This window comes from Marmota flaviventris, chromosome 1 (assembly GCF_047511675.1).
Source record: "Marmota flaviventris isolate mMarFla1 chromosome 1, mMarFla1.hap1, whole genome shotgun sequence".
Lineage (NCBI taxonomy): Eukaryota > Metazoa > Chordata > Mammalia > Rodentia > Sciuridae > Marmota > Marmota flaviventris.
Window position 1 is genome coordinate 134,286,620 of NC_092498.1, and position 26,514 is coordinate 134,313,133.

The following is a 26,514-nucleotide window of genomic DNA, read 5'->3' on the forward strand; positions in this document are numbered from 1 at the left end:
AAACGATGAATTACCCTGTGGTTAGAATATACCATTATGCTGGAAAAGTGAAGTCACTTTATTTCTGAAATATTTCCAGGAAAAAAGGAAAGATCCAAAAGTAATGAAGAGTAAAATCAAAATATTCCAGCAAGTTTCATCAACATTGCCAACATGAGCCATGTCCTTTCCAGGCCAGAATTCCTAACTCAATGCATTTCACGATGTCAGGTCCTAATGTTTTTCCCATCATCAGTTGAGATATTTTGGAGTTGGAGGTCTGTACATTTAAATGCTACAGTTTTGCATGCTTTTATTTTAAAATGTGTTTATTCTGATACACCTCTCAGAGTTTCAATGTAATGTCTATATTACATACAAAAATATCTGATATCCACATTTCAGCATAGCTTTTCCACCATCCAACCTGTCCCTTTACATACAGGTGATGTACGTCACAGAACACATATGTAATTTTAATTGAGAGGAAGGTTACTAAGTTTATAAACCATCTGAGGTGTCATTTACAGAGACCAGAATGGAGAATTAAGATAGTTTTTAAGATGATTAGAGTAGAAAGCCCAATGGTGCCAGTGGCATGAAGGATTCAGATGAAGCCACCCTCAGTGGACTGAATGGATCTTTGCTGACAAAACTTTTACTATGGTCTCAATTTGCCAATATTAGAAAGATCCCTTTCTAAAAAGCTGATCAATTTACACAAAGGTGGACTTCTTAAAATTTAAAAATCAGCAAGTACATATCTCCAGATATGGCGATGGGACAGAAACACCAATCCATGTTTTCACTGCATTCATGTGCATAAATCGAAACTTTCTGTGTAGATATGGAGGATTATTGTAGGCTGGGAATTTACCCTGGCCAGCGTGTGCAACTGCTAGGAAGGTGATGTTTCATCTCTTGGTACACAGAGTATTCTGGGGTTTGCGGGATCTTTTTCTTCCTCTTCTTGCTCTCTCAAATGCAGCACACCTATGTTTAAAAGCAGGCTTTTTGGTCTGGCAGCTGCTTCTTGGTCCCTGTACTCTGGACTTGAAAGAGGAACACGGGGACCTGGAGACAGTGGCTGCACATCTTCAACTGCTCCAAGCCATGCAGTCCTCAGCTCACATCTCAAGCTCCCTGCCTGCGACCAATGTCCACAGCCTGCAGCCCTCTCCAAACACCTGCTCGTTCCTCCCTCAGGAGGAGTCTGAGCATGCCACTCTATGGGGGAAAAGGGGACTTGGCAGCCCTTAACAACCTGGGGCTAGGTTATTCATCGAGCCCCAGGATCTGAATATCTCAACCATGAAAACCCAGAGAATGAAGACAGGAGAAAGCATGGTGACTGGAAACTGGAGTTCAAGGCTTAATAGTTTATGTTGTTCCCGTTTGGGTTTAGGTATCTTGAGGTGTAGTGCTTAATAGCTGTGGCTGACTAGCTGGAAAACAAGGTGATCTAACCCATGGTTTATACGGTTTATACGCTGCAGTAAATAGGAGCATAAAATACTTCAATGAAAGGTGTCCATGCCACATCTGAAAACAACTGTCACTCTTGAGTCCCACTAAATAGTCTACGTTTGACTCTTCAGCTTCAAGCACACACAAGTGTACATATGTGTGTGTGTTTGTGAGTGGATATTATATAGTAAAAGGGACTCTTTCCCATGACCTTCCATTTGACTTCCTCCATGTTGAACTAACTGAACTCTAATGTGAAGGAGCACAGATGACTATATAGGCGCTGATTCATGCTGGGTGAGTCTGTGTTGTCCACCAGAAACTTCTTCAGGATCATGGTCGGCTTCCAGCTCCATTTAGGCTGATCTGGCACAACCCAATACTTCCTGTTTGCTCTCTGTCCCTGCCCCATGTTCCCACCTCAGGAAAGGCTCCGATTTGTATGTTCCTTAGTGATGCTCCCCACGACAATGGCAATTCCTCCCAAACTATGCCCCCACCAAAGTCTCGATGTGCCAGTGGTTGGGAGGCAGCCTGCTGAGTAAACCCCTCCCCTTCAGTTCACACTCCTCACTTTCAGAAAGGACTTCCATTATTTCTTTGATGTTGAAGCTCCAAAAGAAGATGGAACTGAAAACGTCTCCTAGAAGGAGCCAGACTTCCTGGATAGCTTGGCTGTGCGTCCATCAGGCATGAACTCTCTTCTGTCCTCACAGTTGTTCTGTGCTACCTTCCCACTAAACCCTCTGAAAGGCCACTGGCTAACCAGGGAGCTCTTCCTAAAAGGCGCCAGCTGTCCTGCAAACTCCTTTTGCAGTTAAGGCCTAGGTATTCTGCTTCATTCTCCAGTTAAGTTGAAGCTCTCTGCAGTTCCTGGCTTCAGCTCCTAAGCGCCATTTTAAATACTTATAAAACCAATCCAATACCAGCCTCTGAGGTCACCACTATACCACCTGCAATTTCAGCCCTGTCTGTGGCATGCAAGAGATATAGGAGAAATTTCTGGTTGCTGCTTCATGGCTACAAGAGGCTGAGTTGTCAAGTTCCCATCCATGAGAATCTAAAATAAGAGAGCAATTGAATGAAAACAATTCTCTTTTGAATAGCTCAGTTGTCAGCCACTGGGAGTAAGGGTGACTTGTTGCAAGTGCCTCCTACTTTGGGCCTTTCAAATTCCATTTCTTAGGGATGCAAATGGCTCAGTTAACTCATAATGAGACAGATTAGTCCAGTGTCTGCTTTTCCACCTATAGCATTTTAACAAATAAAAATGTCGCATTTTGCTAATCTGAAATTCTTGCTTTGAGATGATGATTCATGATGATTCTAAATATTTTTATTTAAAAATTATACAAGAATCACTTTTTTCCTCTTAGCACTTTGATTTTTCAATAGCTATAGTTTGTTCATAATAGCTGCTTCTTGGGCTCTGGAACAGTCATTTATTTTTGTGAATTCTGGGGGAAACCCATTGCTTTTACCACAAATGCACACCTGTGAAGTTAGTTATTGTATGGATAATTTATATGTATTGCTAACTTGAAACATCATTTAATTTTTTTTCTGGTAAAATGGAAAGTTTAATTGGAAGCTATTTCCTGGGCAATTTCCCTTCAGCGCAAATGTAGATGGATTCTACCTTTAGATTCAGTTTGTATGGTACATTGTGTTGACTACAAAGAACCTGCATAATCACTGCTCCCTAGGGGCTTTCTGCCCTCAGCAGTGTACTCCAGGAGCTCCCCAGGATTCTTAGCAAACAGAGGACAAAAATAAATGTGTGTGTTCACAACTTTCCTCCAAGTTGTTTTAAACTTCACATAGAAAAATGTAAAGAGATGACCCTCCCTCACTGGATATCAACATTTTAAGCAAAACCCCTGTCCCAGTCATACACAAGAAAGTTCAACAGCAAAAGGTAGGAAAAAGAAAGTGAGAATAAGCTTCTTAGATGCTGTCACTAAAGAAAGAAGTGCTCAAAACTTGAAAAACCTGACATCCTGTATGGAGACCCAGGAAATGACATGACGCGGCAAATCCCAGGGAATAAAACTCAATTTGTAAATCACACAGATCTCAAAGACTGAAATTTCTTCTCTTCATGTTTCAAAAAATATTCCAGAGGTCAAAGGAACAGGTGCAGGTGGAAATGTATATAAAAATACTGAGCAGCACTCCTAACAAATAAGGATAGCTACATTCAGTCACCTCTCATGTGTGTCCAAACCCAGGCCACGGGCTGTACCTGCCCACTGTGCTTTAAAAGGTCTAGGAACAGGAAAATCACCATCCAAATCTCTCCTCACTACCACAGCCATTCGCCATGAGATGACTAACAATGTCTGTGGGGTCGGGTTTACTCTACCTGTACTGAGCTGGTACCAGGCTATAGGCAAAACTGTTGTCTTAGAATTTCTCCAGTCCCTACATGTAGCTGTTTTAGAGGCATTTCCCAGCTTAAAACCCAGCTGACGTAACTCTCCAGGCCTCTGAAACATGCTTAGAAAGGGCCCCCTCCAGACCTCCACGAACTCAGCTTTGTGAAGTCACCCTATTGCTGATCAGACTCACTGCTCCACCGTTCAGAAAACAGAAGGCATAAAGGTGAATACAACATAAGAAAGGAGTTTACATCTGGTCCTGCAGTCTTTCCATATAGTCTCTGAAGTCCTGTGAGTCCCCCAGTCCCATGTCCTGGCAGACCCACTTGATGTTGTCATCACTGTCAAACAGGATGGAGTTGGTGTACGGGCCCCCATCCTCAGGGAGGATGGTGGTGTAGGAAGTAAACTTGACCCTCTTCCTCTTTGGGCCAGAAGAGTTTACAGGTTCGTTTTTCATCTCTTTCTCATAGACATAGTCAGAAGGTCTGAGCAGCTGACTGTGGAAGGGCTTCTGGGAACCTCCGTTCAGCAGGAAGTTCCTCTCCTCGAACTGCAGCCCCCTGTCTATCATGGTCGTGCACTCCTCCGAGGGGAGCGTGATGTCCACTGGGTTCTCCAAAAGCTCCACCTCGTTCCCAAGCCAGACCCAGTCGTGGGAGTGGGGGATGTTGCCCTGCTCGCTCACCGCAAGCCTTTTGTGTCTGTACTTCCAGGCAAACGCCACGCAGTTGATCAGGAAGACCAGGATGGCCAGGCAGAAGACGCAGAGTAGGGCGTACATGCCGATCTCCAAGTCCGTCAAGCCCCTGGAGGCCACTGTAAGGTCACTAGGGTTACTGGATTCTGGAAACTTCCCCTGGGTGGGGAAGCTGGTGAAGGCGTCTGCACCACCACTCTTGAGTAGCTTCTTGTCCTTCCCCTCCCCAGGCAGCGGCAGGGTTGTGCTCCTGTTGGTCCTGTCCTCTGGGCCAGCAGGGCCCCCACGCTGGAGCCACTCCTGGACTGCTCGCTCCTGGCTCCCTTCCCGCTCTATGGAGTTGCTCAGGTGATCTTTGTATTCCCGGTTCACACCCTCAATGTCATTGCTGCCTCCTCGGTGCTCCTCCTCGATGCCTGGTGCAAACCTGACCTTGACACTTCCTTTACCCACAGCAAGAACACTCTTCCTCTTGGTCTTCTGGCAAGGCTCGCTGATCATCATCTCCAACTTTATCAGGGGCCCTTGTCCTTCGCCCTCTGCAACCACAACTGGCCACTGGGACTGCAAGTTTGGCTGGACAGACACCACCATTTCATCCAATGATGAGACAGTTATGGAAAAATCCTTGGGATCATAAATGTCTAAAGGTGTCACGGAGCCATCACTGAACAAAATCCAAGAACTGACTATGGCTTCCTGAGGGAAACGAAATCAAAGCATGATCAGCTCCCTTCAAATTTACAACATAAGCAAGATTTCCTATATAAACGCTTTTAAGTATATGTAGAAAAAAATCTTCCATTTTATAATCTTTAACAGTTCTTGTCATGCCTTGAACTGGCATCAATAATCTGCAGGAGCTCCACTGGTATGAGAAATAAATAATAATCTTTCATGAATGCACTAAAGTGTAAATTAATTTACTGCATGCCATATCAAAGAATTTGACTTTGACCTTTCTAAAAACACTTTGAAAGATCAGGCAATTTATCTGAATCAATTTTAGGTGCAACTAATCAGGCTACTGCTAAAGATAATATCGCTTTGAACCTTCTTTATTAGGAAGCCAATACTGATGAAGCAAAACGCACTCTGGTAAATTTCTTGGTAAACGATGGATTATGAAGTTGGACTGCTTGAATGGCCCAGTGCCTCGGTTATCTTTATAAATGATTTGCAACAGCCAGGCACAGTGATGCACACCTGTAATCCTAGCCAACCAGGAGGTTGAAGCAGGAGGATCATGAGTTCAGGGCCAGTCTCAGCAACTTAGCAAGATGCAGTATCAAAAATTACCCATTTGGTTTGGCCAAGGTAAAAAAACATGGCCCTCAGCTCACAGTCCAACAGCAGACTATGCCTATCACAGGTTATCCTGCTGGAGAACAAATGGCAGAGGAAATGAGCCTCCATCTCTGCACGCTTTCCTAGACCCCATGTGCTGGGGGAGATGCAGGAAGCAGCTCCAAGAACAGCAAGGGGCTGCAAGGGGCTGCAAGACCCTGCTGACCCTCTGTGTAGGACAAAACGACCTGGAGAGGAGCTGACCATGGACCAGGGCACAGGCCTCCAGGCTCTCACCTGCTGTGGGGCCTGGAGGACATCCTGGGCAGCCACTGTGGAGACGATGACCCTTCGGTCCATCCTGTGAGGCTGCAGGGAGAGGGACAAGCCAGCCACCAGCTGAACGCCCAGCTCCACGATGGTGACGCGGTCATCCAGGACAATCACTGTCTTCTCAGCCAGGATGGAGTCAGAGAGAGGTGAGAGGACCTGGGGAGTAAGTGAGAAAGCGCGGTCTCTGCCCACGTGACAATTTCAAGTCCTGGAGCTGGCGGGGCCTCGGGAGACTTTGCAGTGCTCTACAGAGTGCACACAGGAAGACTGCTTATGTAGGCATCCTGCCATTGTCCAATTAAACTTAGCACTTGAAGGAGTTTTATAAAGGTCACCTTAATCCACTTCCTTTCTTGGGATTCATGCCATGATAACAACAGTGTATTTTCTGAGATAAGCTTGTTTTAAGTTAGAGGCAATAACTCAAATTGCCTGCCTTCGTACTCAGCACTCAAAGAGTAGCACTTTCCCAACAACCGACATTCAGGCTTTGAAAGCAGTGGCCTGTGGTCAACTCTTTTGAAGGAAATGGTGCTCAGCCCTCTTCTGCTCACATCCCTTCCAATGGGCAGGTTAGATACCTATCATGGGACAATATGATCACTGTGTGGACCACTGTGGGATAACTGGATGAACAGTTAAAGTGGGGCAGGGAATAGTCATGTCCTAAGGAGCTGTTCCTACCACTTTACCATCTAATGTGCAACCATGGGAGACTGAAACCGGGACAGGAATATGTCAAAGGCACAATTTCTAGAATAGTCCCCCTAAATGTTGACCTTAACCTCAAACACAATGAGAAAGCACTCTACAATCACACTGTTATATGGCATAGCTGGCTCTAAAACAGGGGTCTCCCGAATTATACAGAAACCCTTAACAGCAGAGTGCGTTCCCCAGCTGGTAGCAGGAGAATTCAGACTCTAAGTGTGAGAAGGACTGAATCCAGCCATTACTGATGAGAGAGGGACCATGTGAGAAGGAATGGAGGGGTCCTCTTAGAGGACAGGGCAACACCTGGCTGACAGTAAGGAAACTGTGACCTCAGTGCTATAACTATAAGAGAGCTAAGTTCTTCCAAGAAACTGAATGAGATTAAAAGCCAATGAGTTCCCAAAACTCCAAGATTAAGGGCCAAACCCAGCCAGCACCTGGATCTCAGCCTTAAGCATAGAACCAGCCCACCCACCAGGACTGTGTACCCACAGAATATAACTTAATAAACTACTGTTGTCTTGAAATGTTAAATTGGTGGTAATATATTACACAGAAATAGACACGAATATAGAATGTTACATATTTAATTCAACTTTGTCGAAAATTAACTTTGGCAACACCTAAAATAAGACATAATTAACTATGAGCAGTAACATTTTAAATTTGCAAAAATAAAACAAGCTGTGACTTTTTCTTTTTTAATCTTGCCAAAATCAGAAATTATTTTACTATTAGTATGATGAAAATAGAGAGCTTTTAACTATAGATTCTTTGTGATTTATAGCCAAATACATGCTTTAAAAAATCTTTGCCTACTGTTAAAGGTATAATATAGCTAAATGGTTAAATGTCAAGGTTGAGGAGAAATTTGCTTTCAGAGGTTCTACCACCTCCTAGTACAGATTAAAAAAAAAAAAAACAGTGTCATATTGGGAAAAGGGTGACTTACACTATGTGTTTCATTTAGCTTTCTCTGGTAAAAACAGATCAGGCATTTTTCTCAACCCTCTCTAAAATACAAAATGTGTTTAGGTTAGTAAAATTGGTGAATACTCTATTGCTTCTCATGATTCTGTTACAGGCAGACTCGGTATCTGCACATTTGCACAATCACCCTCACACATGTGCACACCCCTGCATAGCAGCATTTGCCTGCATCATCAGCAGGTACTGGTGTTGGAGAGGTGGCAAAACATGAACCCCCTGTACCTGAACAGTGGTGATTCCCGGCTCCCGACCAACCAGGGTCCTGCCATCCTGTAACTGGGCGACTCTGGGCTCCTCCACCTTCATGAACTCTGTCACAAGGTCAGTGATGTCAAACTGCCAATCTGGGCCCAACATGTAGGTCAGCTGACCCAAGTCAGATGACTCAGTCACAAACTGGGTGAGGACGCGCACCAGGGCATGCTGGTACTGCAGGGAGCAGCCTCGCCCCTTCTTCTCCTCGTCCTCCTCGTCTTCGCTCTCCCGGGTGGGCCTGAACACAAACAGACCACAACAGAGTAAGCGTCCTTGTTGGGAAGGAGTGTCATGTGCCCCTGGTTTAGAGTCCAGGTGACGGCGCAGAGTGAAATAAAGTGGCTTTTCTCAGGCCAAATCTGTTCATCCATTGATTCACTCAACTTTCAGCAGTTAATTCATTCAATACCTTTTCAGCAGTCACTGTGAGCCACACAGGCTGCTTCACACTTAGAAGGTGGACAGCAAGTGCACCCTGGCTTCCCTGGTCCACTGCCACAGGAGACTCCAGACCAGACAGGCAGAAATGGAGCCTCTGCTCTTTGCCTTCTGGAAAGTGGGCATCAAAATACGATTCCCCATGTGGAAATGAAGCAAGACCATGGCTTCTGAAGCAGAAATGCGAGGTCCTGAGACAGAGGAGCTGTCTGGATTCCTGCTTGCACTCCCTGTTGGGCCTTGAGCCAGGTGCTCTGCTCTCCCATGGGCTCAGGTACCTCATGTTGAAAATGAAAATAAGAATGGCTGCCTGTTCCTCCCCTTTGGGAGTATAAAGATCAAGGACCAAGGACATCAAGGTGTGAAGACACTGGGAAAGCCCCTTAGGAACTGCAAAGATAAACCAGGAGCCAGTGGGCTTGGCCTGCTCTCATTTCCCACTCCTCACTGGTCTGGGCCAGTGGACTCCACAGAAGCAGCTTCCTCCTGCTTAGGCCCTTGGGGTGCCAGAGTGCTCTCCCCTGGCACATCCTGCCCTCCCCACAAGTACTGCTCTGGGAGCAAAGCTGCTCGTGTTACTGGTAAAACTTGTGAGTGGATGTCTCCTTTCGCCCATTCTGGCTTTTGCTTTCCTTCACCAAGGCTCTGGCCCTTCCTCCAATCCTGGCACATGCTCTCCATCTATCCACAGCCCACCCTGAGAAATCCTCTGGTTCTGCAATTCCAGAACCTTCCCCTAAAGAAGAACCTCTCCTGTGGCCTCATAGGAGAGGACTTTGATTCATGGCTGTTGCCTAGTCTGTGACCACCAGTGAGGAGGAATACATCAGGGAATGAAATGACAGCAATTCCTATGTACTATTGTTACAACTACTATGGGCCTAGTCTCTCCACAATGACACCTGACTTTACAACAGCCACATGTTTAACTCATTCATTCCTCACAAAACTTGAAGACTGAAGTTGGACTGCTATCCTGATCATGTGGATAAGAAAGGGGCCACGTAACTGATCATGTGCAGAGGCAGGGCCAAGCCCAATCTGGTTGTCCTTGTGTGCGTCCTCACTGGTTCTACAACTAACCTCATCTTCACTGTGGCTATGACAAAAGGCTCACAGTGGTTAACACATGTGTTACAGTTTAGATCTGAGGCATTCCCAAAAGCTCATGTACGGAACGATGAAAGAATGTTCAGAGGTGAAAAAATCAGATTATGAGACCTGTGACCTATTAATCCACTGATATGTATTAACTGGTGGTAACTGTAGGCAGTGGGGTGTAGTTGTAGGAGGCAGGTCACTGGGAGTAGGCTTTAGGGGTTTATATTTTGTCCCTGCTGAGTGTGGTACTCTCTCTGCTTCTTGGTTACCACGTCCTGAGCTGCTTTCTTCCTCCCTGCCCTTCTGACATGATGGTCTGCCTCACCTCTGGCCCAGAGCTATGGAGTTAGCTGACCATGGACTGAACCTCTGATACCATGAGCTGAAATACACTTGTCATTCTCTATGTTGTTCTTGTCAGGTCTTCTGATCTCAGTGACCCAAACTGACTAAAACACGCGACAACTGCTAACTAGCAGGCTTGCATTCAGTTCCATTTGATTTCTGAAATATGTGTTATTCACAATAGGTCAATCTGCCTCCTTGAACCAGCACTGTGACCAGCAATTCCAGTTTCCTGAAGCGAGAAGTAAAGATCTTTATGGGTAAGAGAGATGCCTTCAGAGGGAAAGGGACACAGCATTAAAAACATTGTGACATACTGAAAAATCATTCCCATTCTATTTTTGAGTCCATCAGAATACATCACCAGCACTGTTTCTGTTCAGTGCTACAAAGTCTTTAAATGCTGTCCTGATACTTAACAAAGACCCACAGAGAGACAGCATCTACTCAGAAATTTAAAACATTGTTTTATTTGTATTAATTTTTGATACAATTTATTTTATAAGAAATGATACCAGCTGTCTTTTTTGTGCTAGTGATGAGAAGTTACCCTTAATTAAGTGGATAAAACTGAAAGAAGTGCATTATAAAGTATATTTTACACTTCATTAAAAGGTGGCAGTATGATAAAAGTTGTCAGTAAATACGTGAACTTTTAGAAGTTCTGAATTATTGAAATAAAACAGTTCTGTTAGGTTAAGATAAACTGTATTCTATTAATTCTTTTAACTTTTAATTTTGAAATAATCACAAATTCACTGAAAGAAAAAAAAAGTATGGAGAGATCCCATACACTCATTACCCAGTACTGCAAAGTGACTATCTTTGTAATGAGAGGACAATACCAAAACCAAGCAATTGGCCTTGGCACACACAGAGCTCATTCAGATTTCACCAACTTTAGAGTCACTTGTGCCTGTATGCATGCATGGGTGTGCAATTTAACCTCCATGCATAACTTATTTTGGCCTGGTAACAAAGTTTGACCACTTGTAAGGTAGGCACCTTAATTCCATTTAGGTTCCTTGGCCTCCCTGCTTCCACAAACAATTGTTTTAAAGACTTCCTCTATGTGCTTTAAGCACCACATTGATGAGGTCCTAAGTTTTTGTTTCAACCAAATATGATTGTCAAATATAATTTAAGAAATTCATGAATTCAGGAAGACTTCTATCCTATTTAATTTTCACTGATTCTGTCATTCTTTTTTCCTTTTCAAAGTTCCAAATCTTTTTCAGTTATCATTTTCTTTTTCTTTGGAGAAGCTCCGCCAGCCATTCTTTGAGTAGGTCTCCTGGAAATAAATTCCGTCTCTCTTCATGTAAGAATGTCTTTATTTCCCCTTCAGTCTTGAAGAATACTTTTTCCAGATATAGATTCAGGACTGACAGTTCTTTTCTTTCACCATTGGAAAAATGTGCCACGTCTTTCTGGCCTCCTTAGTCTCAGGTGAGAAATTCATATTCATTCAAATTAGTGTAATATCTGGATGTTTTTAAGATTCTTCCTTTGTCTTCTAAGTTTCACAAGCTTAATTATGATTTGCCTTGGCATGGATTTCTTTGGATTTGTCACTTTTGTGATTTCCCAACTTTTCAAATCCATAAGCTGTGTCTTTTGTCAAATTTGGGAAGTTTTCAGCCACTATTTCTTCAAATACTGTTTCATCCCTATACCCTTTCCTGTCTCCTCAGATTCTAATTACAGAACTTTAGATCTTTTGTCATTGTTCACAAGTCCCTGAAGCTCTGTTCGCTTGTTCCCAACCTACTTCTCTCTTACTCATATTGAGTAAATTCTTTTGTCTGCCCTCCACTGACTTGATCCTCTGACAGCCCCACTGACAGTTACTCTCTTTTTCAGTCCTATGATTTACATCTTCTTCTTTATCATGAGTACATGTGCTTGCTGAGATTTTCTAATTTTTTGTTTTGTTTTGTTTTGTTTTTTGTTTTTTGTTTTGGGGCTATTTGTAATTCCTCACTGAGAGCTTTGTTTTTTTCTCCCTGCTTGGTATAACAAGTGATTTTCAATTTTCTTCTGCATTCTGAATATTATGATAGAAAACCCTGGATCCTACTAAAACCTGTTTTAGTAACTTTGTTCTGTTTTAGTGCACAAGTGCTGATGGGCTTTTCTGGGCTTTGGCTCTAATGACAACTTGGGCTTGGAGCCCAGGTGATCTGTTTCGGACACCATGGGGTGCCCACTCCTTCCCTGCTAGTTTTGCCCAAAAGGCAGAATGCACAGCCCTGGAAGAGGTGAGGGTGAGCCAAGATCAAGAAGCCACACAGGCAGTCAGCTCTGGGCCTGTCCTTCAGGTTTCAGGGAAGAGTCTTGAGTCCCATCCTCGGCCTCTGCTGAAGGGCCCACTTTTCCAACAGGGAGTCTCTTGCTTTTCCCATAGCTGGCCATCTAGTGATGCTAAAAACTTCAACATCCTCAGGTCCTGTTCCTTTTTAACAGTCCTGCCTCCATTTACCTCTCCTCTTGCATTTTACCATATGTAGCAAGAAGACTCCAAGGTGCACACCCATCACCTCCTCAGCCATAGCCAGCCTCACTTGCTTTCCACATACCGGCAGTACCCAGCTCTGCTGAGCACTCTGCGGCCACCTAGCAAGGATCGGTCTTCCTCAATTCCCTCCAGGCCCTCAGTGGCAGCATTCTGAAGTCTAGATTTCTACCAGCCCTGCAGTTGTCTGTGCAGTGAGTGATTTCCCCAGGATGCTCCTCTCACATTCTGAGCGCCATCACCACCTTCCCTGTTGCAACTCAGGCCAACCTTGGCCTTTCCTCTCCTGTTTCTGGCCTTGACCCTGATGAGCAGATGTAAGGGAAGAGCCCACCTCTAGGATCTGTCTGGTTGTTGCAGGTTATTTGGATCCTTTTGTTGAAGGACTGGGGCCCCCATTTTCTGACTGGTGCGCATCCTCAGGCTACTCCCAGCTCCTAAATACTGTCACCCTCTCTCCTTGAAATGTGGCTCAGTCCATCTTCAAAGCCAGCAACACCCTGTCCAAATGTTCACACTTTCAAATCCCTCCCACTTCCACTATGCTATTGGCTATGGAGAATGTTCTGCTCTCAAATGGCTTATCTGATGGGTCTGGCCCACCAGGGTACTCTCCATTGATCAGTTGTTTGTAGCTATTTCTGTGAAGTCCCCTCACCACCCTATCAGATCAGTGTTTGGTGATGGGAATCTTGGAGAGCAAGCAGTTCATCTTTAGAATTCTGTCTACTGGAGTACGCATCACATCACTGAATTCTTGGGACAACTTTTCAGTAATATTATTCTCAATTCAGATAAAGAAACTGAGGAATGGACAGGTGAAGCCACAAGTTCACAGAGCTTTAAGTGGGAAAACCAGGGTTTAAAACTCAGTCAGCCTCACTCCAGAGCTCACAGTCTTAATCCCTGCATTGTGTCCATGAGAAATGACCAACATCCATGAGCAGGGAGACTAAGGAAGAGGAACACAAGAATGAACGGGAGTGAGATGGGGATGGAAAACAGCTGAGCCAATGCCAGGCCCCGTGCTAGGCACACCTATCATCTCATTGAATCCTCACAACTACTCTAGAAGGTGTTAATACTAAAATGTGAGTGAGTCCCAAGACAGACTCATCTGAACCCCAAGCACAGACCACTGTATCCCACTGTGGTATGGTCCTCACCTTCTGTTGGAGGCCACCGGGATCCTCCAACCCTTGATCTGGCTCAGCTCTGTGTCTGAGATCTCAATCTGCAAGGGGAGTCGGGGCGCCCAGACAGTGACTTCCACCTGGGAGGTGAAGTGCTGGTGGGTGAAGTTCACTATCGTGTCCACTTTACTCTTCATTTCCTTCCCATTCACGAAAATGGAGTCACAGTTGTTGGAAACCTTTGGGGAAGAGAGAGAACCATGAGATGCACCAGAAAGAAAAGCACAAGCAAAACCTAACAACAGCAAAGCACGTGAGCAGTTACAGCTCTGATTATTAAGACACCAGGATGACCGCAAGAACATGACTCCCATAAAAGGGTAATTTGTAGGCACTAATTAGTGACAAATACTGATAAACAGACTCCAGAAAAACCATTTTGTTACAAAACTCTGACAAGTAAACCCGTAAACATAATTTAATGGAGTTACACAACCTCTGTTGCTTTTGCTATGTGCTTTTTCTTTATCTTACCTTTTTTCAATAACTCAAACCACCACCAATCAAACACCAGGTGCAATTTGTTTCACTCTGGCACCATATTAGAAGATGCACAAAAGGTTTTTGTTACATAAAAACATACTTAACTCAAGCCATAAAGAGGATCTTCTGAAAAACCAAGAGAGCTTTGTACTAGATTGAAATTCTGGTAAATCCATGAGGCAAAGCACTCATGAAATGTGCTAGAAACATAGATGCAATTATTTTTGCCCCATTAAACTATAATTTTGCAGAATAGTGGTAAGGATGTAGCATTTTAGCATGGTCTTTTGACTCAGCGTTTGGAGGCTCCTCCTTTAATTGATCCACTCACAGATTCAGAATTAGACAATTTAAGGCTCCATTTCAATTCACATCTTCAGGATAAGCAAATAAAATGTTGCTGCCTTGCTCTCCTGGCCCATCAGGAAAACATATAGATGAGGGAAGGGGAAGGAGTAGGCATCACGTCATGAAGAGGAGACAGAAAATAAACCATCAATTCACAACAGATCACAAAACTGCAAAGGGGCCAGAATCTCATTTTACAGATGAAGAAACTGAGGCTACAACATAACTGGCCAGAGGTCTGACAACTTTTTTTAACTTAACAAAATAAGCTTATTATCTTGAAGTTCCAGAAGTCAAAAGTCCAAAAACCAATCTTGGTTAAAATTAGCAGAGCTGGGGCTGGGGATGTGGCTCAAGTGGTAGCGCACTTGCCTAGCATGCATGAGCCACTGGTTTTGATTCTCAGTACCACATAAAAATAAATAAATAAAAATATTGCGTCCACCTAAAAAAAAAACTAAAAAAAAAAAATTAGCAGAGCTGTTTTCTTAAAAGTCTGTATCAGACTGGGCGCTGGCAAGGCTCACAACTCAACCAGTGATGGCACCACACAGCCAGTCTGACAAGCTACCAACTAGAACCTGACACTTCCCTTCCTCCACTCTTCACCTCGATCTGGAGCTGCAGCTCAGACCTCTGCTCCAGGCCTCAGACCCAGGAGCCCAACTGCCTGCTAAGCATCATCAGGTGATTGGCTCAAGAGTGACATCAGAAATATCAACTTCCACACCCAGGGAAAACCTCCAAGTTATTTGAGACAAATTACCACCCTCCCCTGCAAAATGGTACTAATATAAATGTGCTCCCTGAGGAGGAAGAGGAGGCCTCCAACCACCCACCAATCACGTTTCTGGATGTGGTAGTTCACCATAGATTCAAACCAAATTCTCACCCTTCATCCCAGTCACAGAGAAAGAACCTTGTCATTTCCACTTCACAACATCAGCATCATCTTAGGGAATATATAAGTGTATTTCACTTAGGCCACTAACTAGAAGATCAGCTGAAATCACAGTGACCTTGACTGAGTAACCCTGGTCCACAAAGCAGTGCAGAGGTAGCCAGAGAGCAACTGGGTCATTTTGGAGTCCCCTTCTGCCCTGTCAGAATGGAGTAGTCCAAGGTCCCCTTCTCTCCAGAATCTGCTCTTCTGAGCAACAAATCTGCCCTGGCATCACAGTGGGTTATTTGTGGAGTACTTTGTGTTGATGATGTTGTTGCTCATGTGGCTATTCTTATTGAGTATTTTAAGTTCCTGTATATTTCTTATAGTAACTTTCTGTCACATTCATCGTTTGCAAAAATTTTCCCCCATTCTGCAGGCTGTCTCTTCCCTCTATGGCAAGTTTGCTGCATAGAAGCTTCTCAGTTTTACTAATCCTATTTGTCTATTTTTACTTTTATTCCCTGTATTTTGGGGGTCTTATGAAAAATGTCATTGCCTATACCAATGTCACAAGATGTTTACTCTGGTTCCTTCTAGTGGTTGCATAGTTTCAGATCTTACATTTGAGTTTCTTACCCATTCTGTTCTCATTGTCATTTTTTGTTGTTGTTTGTGTTATGGGGGATGAAACCAGGGCCTCCCACATGCCAGGCAAGTGCTTTACCACTGAGCTACAACCCCAGTCCTCAAGTTTATTTTCATACAAAGAAATAGAGGTCAAATTTAAATCTCCTCCTAGTGAATATCCAGTTTTTCCAGCACTATTTATTGAAGACATTCTCCTTTCTCCAACATATGTTTTTGGCACCTTTGTTGAGAATCATTTGCCTGTAAGTACATAGGGTTATTTCTGAATCTATTCTGTTCCAGTGGTCTGCATGTCTATTTTTAAAGGGATAAATTCAAATGGCCAATAAATTCATGGGAAAAAATCCCTCAACTTAATTAGTCATCAGGGCCATAAGAATCAAAAAATACTATCTCACCAAAGTTAGAGTGGTCATCACCAAAAAGAAAACAAAAAACAAATGATGGCAAGGAGTCAGTGAGAGGAAACTCTCATACATTATTGATGGGAACGCAAACTAATAGTCATATGGAGAACAGATGGCGGCACTAAAAATAGATCTACTATATAATCCACTTCTGGATATATCTCCAAAGGAAATGATATCAGCATATAAAAGAGATACCTGCCACCCACATTCATGGATGCACTGTTCACAGTAGCTGATATGGAATCAACCCAGATGCTATCAGTGGATGAAAGGATAAAGAAGCTGTGCTATATACACACAGTTGTATATAATGGAATATTATTCAGCCACAAAAGAATGATATTTCATCATTTACAGCAAAGAGGGTGGAATTAGAGGGTATTACATTAAGAGAAATAAGTCAAACTCCATGTTTTTATGCATGTATGTTTTTAAAAGTTAATCTAAATATTAACAGTGATTACTAGAGGCTGAGAAGTGTTGAAGGGTGGGTAGTGGGAGATTGGATAATGTGTACCAAAAGAGTTAGATAGCAGTAATACGTTCTGGCGCTCTACAAAAGAGTTGGGGGACAAGTCTTTGCAATGACCTATTATGTTTTATGTCTAACCAGAGAGAAAAGCTCAAAGGCCCCAATTATAAGGTAGTGAGAAGAAAATGGAAATATTAATTGTCCTGATTTGATCAGTACCCACTGTATACATGTATTGAAATATCACACTGTGGCCCATAAACATGTACAATTATTGTGTTCATTTAAAGTTTGAAATGTTTGAGATAAAAATGTTAACTACCCTGATTTGAACATTATGTTCTCTATCTAAGCATAAATTATCACACAGTACCCATGAATTTATAGAATTAAAATAATACTGTTTTTAAAAGATGATACAGGTGATAACCAAAAATACAAGCAACAATAAATGTTGGCAAGAATGTGGGGAAAAAGGCACAGTCATACATTCTTGATGGGGCTGCAAATTGGTGCAACCACTACAGAAAGCAGTATGGAGATTCCTCAAGAAAACTTAGAATGGAACCACCATTTGACCCAGCTATCCCACTCTTTGGTTTATACCCAAAGGACTTAAAATCTGCATACTTCAGTGATGCAGTCACATCAATGTTTATAACAGCACAATTCATAATAGCTAAACTATGGAACCAACCTAGGTACCCTTCAACAGATTAACAGATAAAGAAAGTAGGGCATGGAAACATAACGGAATATTACTCAGCTTAAAGAATAATAAAATTATGGCCTTTGCTGGTAAATGGATGGAACTGGAGAATATCATGCTAAGAAAAATAAGCCATCCCCAAAAACCAAAGGTTGAATATTTTCTCTGATATTCAGATGCTAATTCACAATAAGGGGGTGGGGGGACTAGGGAAGAATGGAGGTACTTGGATTAGTACAGAGGGGAGTGAAGAGGGGAGAGGGTGTAGGGGCAAGAAGGATAGTAGAATGAATCAAACATTATAACCCTATGTGCATATATGATCACATGACTATATAACTCTACATCATGTAAACCAGAAGAATGAGAAGACATAAACCATTTATGTATGATGTGTTCTACTATCATGTATAACTAATTAGAACAAATTTTAAAAATTTCTTTAAAAGATGATAGTAGACAGTGGAGCTAACAAGTCTCTTGGCTCCATAATTACAATTTGAGCTGAAAAGGGCATTTCTATGATTCTTCAAATTTTAGGAAAAAAAGAATACTTTCCCATTTTCTCTGCTTTACTTTTTTAAAGGGGAGAAAATGAAGAGCAAAAAAAATCAGCTATTTTGGGGGGCATGAAAGAAGAACTTAAATCTGCATTATTGTGCCCAGGAAAGGGAACAATCAGAATATGATTTCTATTTAGAGCAGAAAAATGGAATGGAGGGTCACGCTCTTACTTTAAAATCCCATGATGCTGACTCAAAGTTAAACCTGGCTGCCATCCATTTAGATACTTAGGAATGGTAACAGAAGTCCTATTACAAAGCAGACCCTCTTCCCATGGGAGCACTACACTGGGGCAAGTGGAGGTTCAAGAGGAACCATTCCTCTGGAGCAAAAGAATGTAATCTGCCCATGCCTTGCAGACCAATCCATTGGTTCCCTGCCAATCAGAAGGCTGCAGTGCACATATTAGGAGGTTCCCTTCTGCCCTCACCTTCTCCCTGATGCAAGTAGTTGTCACCGATTGCTGGGACTTTCCCAATCCTACCTTTTAGAGTACAGACCTCAACTCTCCTACATTTATGAAAAATTCTGGTTCCTCTTTGTCAACTGCTTCCCACCCACAACTAATTCCACTTTGGATCACTCTGAACCACATCTCACTGCCAGGAACACTTCATCTTTGGAAACCATGAGAGTTTTTTTCTGTCATTAGAATTGAAATCATAATGCAGTGATTCTGCACCCTTTCAGAGCATGTGCAGATTTAACCCTGCCTTGTATTTCAGGAATTGATGTACAACTGAAATGGACAAAATAATTAATTATTTAAAAATGTAAAAGAGTGAAAGAATTTAGCAGTTCTGTATATTATTATCATTTTTCTCTCCAAGGATATAAATACCCTTTAAAAATGTATGTTCTCCATCCTTGTGTGATTCAACTAAAACAGCTCATTTAATGTGGCTTATCATATTGAGTGCTAACATCTGAATACGTGAAAACATACAGGGGCCATATCAGATACACAAAAAACAAGAGTTCCCCACTCCATGGATTCACCAATTTACAGCTGGCCCTGTTACTTACGGGTTCTGTATCTTTAAATTCACGCTTTCTAAAAATTATTTGTAACCCCAAAAGCAACATTCAGAGGACTTTTGTGGTGACTGGTGGAAACATAGACTGCACTGAAAACTCTTGAGTCACCTGTCCCACGCACACACCCCCAGCTGAGTGCTCCCTGTCACTTTACCACAACTTCCAACACGACCACCGCCTGGGGGGCAACTCGCCTTTGCCCAGGGCATCACTGCCGGCCCTTCCAGCCACTCCACACAACAAGCCCCACCGTTACTCCCTGAGGGGTCCGGATGCTCACTTCACCTGTCCAGAATCCAGGCACGAAAAGGCTGCCATATGCTCAGTTTCGTGAGGGGGTCGGGCGGACCACGCCCAGATGCCCAGGGCTCACGCCGCACAGAGGCAGCTGATCCCCTGAGGCGTAGGGCCGCTTCCCCACTCACAGGCAGCGATCTCGCCCCCGTCCTTCCACCGCTTTTCCCCGTGTGGACCGTGTCCGCAGACCTGGGGGTCACACAGGCAGGACCCCACTGGCCACTCACCACACAGCAGCCCTCGGCCTGCACCTCCTGGGTTCTAACACCACTATGGCTTCCTTTCTCTTCAGGAGACCACGGCGCTCCGCCCACCTCAGCCTCGCTGCCCCTCCATTGATTGGCTAGGAAGAGGCACGTGGTACGACCCTGGCCAATGCCGAGTGAGAAGCCCGCTAGGGATTCTGGGAAAGGGCTCCTTCACCAGACACTCCTGAAGTGACGCATCCTTCCACCGGATGTTGTCTCATGGAAAAGCAGGAGGATTGCCCCAGGCTCCAAGAACCTCCAGGGAGCTGGCCAGGGCCTGGCGCTGTGAGCTGGGAAGGATGGAAGGAACCCAGGTGCTGCCTGGGCCCTGTCCCGGAGAGGCTGCTGGACCGGCTCTGTCGGAAGGGCAGACTTAGAGACCTTCACCATTGTGAAGACCATGTTCATGGTCACCACTAAGATCATGCCAAAGACCCCAGCTCAAGGGCCAGTGCTCAGAGGGCCTCCCTTTAGGCTTGTCCACTCCAAACTTCCTGTACCCTTCTGGTGTCCCTCTCCATCTATGTTACTCCACATTCCTCTAATTTGCTGTGCGTGCCCCTGAGTACACACTACACGATTTCCTTATGCTTGGTATTGTTGCATGATTTACATTATGTAGATTGCACCAGATTGCTCTGTTATGCTACATCATTTGCTTCTCAGTAGCTATTCTTGGAATGCTCCAGGTTGATTCTTATCCCTGGACTCCACCTGAAGGTAATCTGCCTGTGGTCCTGGACCTGTCTCCTCTTCACTCCACTGGCACAGTGCAGGGCGCGTAGAAAGCATTCAATAAGTAGATGCTGAATTTGTGACCAGGACACAACCGGTTCTTCTGGGTCCTGTTCCTCCCAGGCATCACCAAAAGCAGTGTGTATCTTGGTGAAAGAGAAACAGGGGCACTTAAACGAGGTCTCATGCTGATGGCATAAAGAAAAATGAAAGTAATTTCAAAGGTCATTAGAGAAAACACAGTGGGAAGACACAAAGTAGGTAAGAAAACACAAAGCTGTTACGTGTATGACCTTGGAGTCCCAGGGGTCAATTTGGCCTTTTTACTAGGAATTGAGATCCCTATATATGAAATTACACAGAGTACATGTGTATTGGGGCAGACGAATTTTAGGAGATAAATGATGAGATATTTATGATGAGATAAAAATTAGAATCAGATTTCCATCATTTTTCTAAATGATACCTTCAAGGCTGTCTGAGCCCCAAGAGGAACATTGAAAACCAAATGCTATCAATCCTAATATAAGAAGAACTGAGGACAGGATTGGAAACAGACAACTTGTGTCACATTAATCTATAAGCATGTGTAAAATGGCTTGTAAATGTCATCTTAGGAAACTTGTCTTTAGAGGTTAATATTTTTACTGTCAAATTACACTTTTGCAACTACATTAGTCATGAATAAAAGAGACCAAAGGGGACTCTCCAGATGTAAAAATATCTCCTTGGGGATCTTGTAAGACATAATTTCCTTCGTTTTCTGTTTAGGAAAGCAGCAGGAATTTCATCTGCATCACCAGTCCTCTGTGTTTGCCAAATTGTCGACCCATTGGTTAGAGACTGTGCATTAAACCTCTTCCTTACGACACCTCCCCCAACCCAAGAACTGTGACACTAAGTTAGAAGGAAAGAACACTACAGATACAGGTAGTATGTTGCTCACAAAATTCACAGAATATATTGAAATTTTATACCAAAACAGACAAAAAGAAAAACCTAGTCAATTGAAATATGAACCAAAAAGCTTGGGGGAGAAGGAAGATGGCGGCGAGGGGAGTGCATTGCCCCCGTGTGCTGCTTCACTGTGTGGGAGTATGACAAGTCAGGACGGCTAAAGGATATCTTGTTAGGAATTTCCAGCAATAGTGGGGTGCTCCGGAACCTGGAGGAAGGATTTCCATCGCACGAGGATCGGCTACGGGGACTCAAACGCGAGAGGTTTGTCGCACGGAGGGTAACACTGCTTATTCAGCAAATCGCCCCACGGCTAGAGTCTGCAGCGCGCGCTGGGATAGAGACGCAGGGTTACAGCGCTGCAGTTTCTGCCAGCCGCAAAAGCACCGTACTCAGGGCTGAATTCTGGGTTCGAGATGGGGGAAGGAAGCGGTCCATCTCGGTTCTCCACACCGGTCAGACCACAGAGGAGGCCAGCAGCCACCATGTTGGTAAACTGACGTCACCTTCCCTGTTTTCGACTGACCGCAGCTCATTCAGCCATAGAACAGGTAATTTCAGGCTGCAATTCGCCTGCGGCTTGCAGACAGATTGCTAGGGTTCAGCGCCTGGGTGCTTCTTAGAACCTGATCTTATCGGAGCGAACACCGAGCGCGGGGCGGCCGAGTTCCGGCTCCCGGAACCGTCCCGGAACCGCCCTGGCCTAGGGCTGCAGAGCCTATGGAGGCTGCTTCTTGGACCCTGCTCCTATCAGAGCATACACCAAGCACTAAGCAGCCGAATTCCGGCTCCCGGAACTGAGCCCGCGGGGACTGCTTCTTGGAGCTTACACTTATAGGAGCTTACACCGAGCACGGAGAGGCCGAGTTCCGGCTCCCGGAACTTCCCTGGACCGGGGCTAGGAGCCCGCGGAAACAGCTTCTCGGTCCGGGTCCTGCTGAGGGCCGGTCAGGACTCACCCGTTGCTTTGGTTGCCCGGCAAGGGGAACGAAATGCTGCCATTGGCATAGGATACCAACATGGCAGAGATCTGATGTCAGCAGAAAGCGGCGGAGGAGAGAACTTCATCAATACCAGCGGTGACATAAGCAGTTGGTCTCCTGGTAGGGGGGGTGAGGCACAGTCACCCGAGTCTCCTAATTTGTCGTCGAGCCAGAGGGGAGGAGCCGGGCCGCTGCCAGCGCCCGGAGCAGGCCCAGCGGCTTGCCAGCGTGGTGACCGTGTGACCCCAATTGGAGAGGGGGCAGAGCGGAGCCGCCACCCGCACCCGCAAGGTGGGCAGACCCGCGACCCAGTGGTACATGGGCGTGGTAGGAGGGGCAGGGCAGAGCCGCCGTTCGCGCTTGCAAGGTAAACAGACCTGTGACAGCCTGGCGGGTCAGGCCCAGTGGCCTGCCAGTGTGGTACACACGTCACCCCAACTGGAGTAGGGGCAGAGCAGATCCTTCTCCCACGCCCAGATCAGGCCCTGCTGGTGTGGTGGTCACGTGACCCCAATTGGAGTGGGGGCGGAGCGGAACCGCCACCCGTGCCCGCAGGGTGAGCAGACCAGTGATCAACCTGCAGATCAGGCCCAGGGGTCCGCAGGCGTGGTAGGAGGGGCAGGGCAGATCCGCCGCCCGTGCCTCCAAGGTAGGCAGACCTGCAACAGACCGGCGGATCAGGCCCAGGAGCCTGCCGGCATGGTACAAACACCACCCTAATTGGAGTAGGGGCAGAGCAGAGTCACCGCCCGTGCCAGGAACAGGCCCAGCGTCCTGCAGGCGGGGTAGTCACGACACCCCAATTGGAGTAGGGGCAGAGCAGAGCCTCCACCCGTGCCCGAAAGGTGGGCATATCTGCGACCGACCAGCGGGACAAGCCCAGTGGCCTGCCGGTACGACAGACACGTCACCCCATTTGGAGTAGGGGCAGAGTAGAGCCGCCGCCCGCGCCTGCAGGGTAGGCAAACCTGCAACCGACCGGCGGATCAGGCCCGGTGGCCTGCCGGCGTGGTACACTCGTCACCCCAATTGGAGTAGGGGCAGAACAGAGCCGCCGCCAGCTCCCAGAACAGGCCCAGTGACCTGCCGGCGTGGTAGCCACGACACCCCAATTGGAATAAGGAGAGAGCAGAGCCGCCGTCCGCACCTGCAGGAAAGATACGCAAGCAGTATGAAAAGACAAGGAAAGAAAGGACCACAAGCAATGCAGGTCAACGCAACTTTAGAAGAGGTAACAGCTGCAGCAGATGGAATGTCAGATAAAGAATTCAGGATATACATGCTTCAGATGATCTGGAGTATCAAGGAAGACATTAAACAGCAAAATCAGACAATGAAAGATCACTTCGACAACGAATTACGCAAACAAATCCAGGAAGCAAAGGATCAACTATACAGGGAGATAGAGGTTATAAAAAACAAACAATCAGAAATCCTAGAAATGGAGGAAGCAATAAACCAACTTAAAAACTCAATGGAGAATACTACCAGCAGAGTAGAACACTTAGAAGATAGAACATCAGACAATGAAGACAAAGTATTTCAACTGGAAAAGAACATAGACAGCTCAGCAAGACTGTTAAGAAACCATGAGCAGAACATCCAAGAAATATGGGATAACATTAAGAGACCAAACTTAAGAGTCATTGGGATACAGGAAGGTACAGAGCTCCAAACCAAAGGAATGAGCAGTCTATTCAATGAAATAATACAAGAAAACTTCCCAGACTTGAAGAATGAGACAGAATCCCAAATCCTAGAAGCCTACAGGACGCTGAATGTGCAAAATCATAAGAGATCCACACCTAGACACATTATAATGAAGATGCCCAACATACAGAATAAGGAGAGAATTTTAAAAGCTACAAGAGAAAGGAAGCAGATTACATTTAGGGGTAAGCCAATCAGGATAACAGCTGATCTTTCAACACAGACTCTGAAAGCTAGAAGATCCTGGAATAACATATTTCAAACACTGAAAGAAAATGGGTTCCAACCAAGAATTGTGTATCCAGCAAAATTAAGCTTCAGGATGGAGGATGAAATTAAAACCTTCCACGATAAACAAAAGTTTAATGAATTCACAGCTAGAAAACCATCTCTTCAAAACATCCTCGCCAAAGCATTACAGGAAGAGGAAATGGAAAATAACAATGAAAACCAACAGTGGGAGGTAGGACAGTAAAGGGGGGGGGAAATAATCAAAGAGGAAAACAAACCATGTTTAGTAACAGAAATAAACAAATATGGCTGGAAGAACAACCCATATCTCAATAATAACCCTAAATGTTAATGGCTTAAACTCACCAATTAAGAGACACAGGCTAGTAGAATGGATCACAAAACAAGACCCAACAATATGCTGCCTACAGGAGACGCATTTGATAGGAAAAGACATACATAGGCTGAAGGTGAAAGGTTCGGAAAAATCATATCACTCATATGGACTTCGGAAACAAGCAGGAGTGTCCATACTCATATCAAATAAAATAGATTTCAAGCCAAAGTTAATCAAAAGAGATAAAGAGGGACACTACATACTGCTTAAGGGAACCATACACCAACAAGACATAACAATCATAAATATTTATGCCCCAAACAATGGTGCAGCTATGTTCATCAAACAAACTCTTCTCAAGTTCAAAAGTCTAATAGACCACCATACCATAATCATGGGAGACTTCAACACACCTCTCTCGCCACTGGACAGATCTTCCAAACAAAAGTTGAATAAGGAAACTATAGAACTCAATAACACTATTAATAACCTAGACCTAATTGACATATATAGAGTATACCACCCAACATCAAGCAGTTACGCTTTTTTCTCAGCAGCACATGGATCCTTCTCAAAAATAGATCATATATTATGTCACAGGGCAACTCTTAGACAATATAAAGGAGTAGAGATAATACCATGCATCTTATCTGATCATAATGGAATGAAACTGAAAATCAACGATAAAAGAAGGAAGGAAAAAGCATACATCACTTGGAGAATGAACAATAGGTTACTGAATGATCAATGGGTTATAGAAGACATCAAGAAGGAAATTAAAAAATTCTTAGAGATAAATGAAAACACAGACACAACATATCGGAATCTATGGGACACATTGAAAGCAGTTCTAAGAGGAAAATTCATTGCTTGGAGTTCATTCCTTAAAAAAAGAAAAAACCAACAAATAAATGATCTCATACTTCATCTCAAAATCCTTGAAAAAGAAGAGCAAAACAACAGCAAAAGAAGTAGAAGGCAAGAAATAATTAAAATCAGAGCTGAAATTAATGAAATTGAAACAAAAGAAACAATTGAAAAAATTGACAAAACTAAAAGTTGGTTCTTTGAAAAAATAAACAAAATCGACAGACCCTTAGCGATGCTAGCGAAGAGAAGAAGAGAGAGAACTCAAATTACTAGCATACGGGATGAAAAAGGCAATATCACAACAGACACTTCAGAAATACAGAAGATAATCAAAAACTATTTTGAATCCTTATACTCCAATAAATTAGAAGATAGTGAAGGCATAGATAAATTTCTTAAGTCATATGATCTGCCCAGATTGAGTCAGGAGGATATAGAAAACCTAAACAGACCAATATCAATTGAGGAAATACAAGAAACCATAAAAAGACTACCAACTAAGAAAAGCCCAGGTCCGGATGGGTATACAGCAGAATTTTACAAAACCTTTAAAGAAGAACTAATACCAATACTTTTCAAGCTACTTCAGGAAATAGAAAAGGAGGGAGAACTTCCAAATTCATTCTATGAGGCCAACATCACCCTGATACCTAAACCAGACAAAGACACTTCAAAGAAAGAAAACTACAGACCAATATCTCTAATGAACCTAGATGCAAAAATCCTCAATAAAATTCTGGCGAATCGGATACAAAAACATATCAAAAAAATTGTACACCATGATCAAGTAGGATTCATCCCTGGGATGCAAGGCTGGTTCAATATACGGAAATCAATAAATGTTATTCACCACATCAATAGACTTAAAAATAAGAACCATATGATCATCT

General features: G+C 44.1%; 1 protein-coding gene across 1 annotated transcript in view; it reads right to left on the minus strand.

Moving 5' to 3' along the window:
* Positions 1-3,933: 3,933 nt before the first annotated feature.
* The window catches only part of LOC114080875 (transmembrane protein 132B), a 322,273-nt gene continuing 299,692 nt past the window's right edge, over positions 3,934-26,514 (minus strand). The window contains exons 6-9 of the mRNA XM_071612063.1: positions 13,672-13,877; positions 8,074-8,344; positions 6,112-6,303; positions 3,934-5,226 (exon numbers count right to left, since the gene is read on the minus strand). Of these exons, the coding sequence (XP_071468164.1) occupies positions 4,075-5,226; positions 6,112-6,303; positions 8,074-8,344; positions 13,672-13,877 (1,821 nt within the window). The 3' untranslated portion in view covers positions 3,934-4,074. The remainder of the gene's footprint in view (positions 5,227-6,111; positions 6,304-8,073; positions 8,345-13,671; positions 13,878-26,514) is intronic.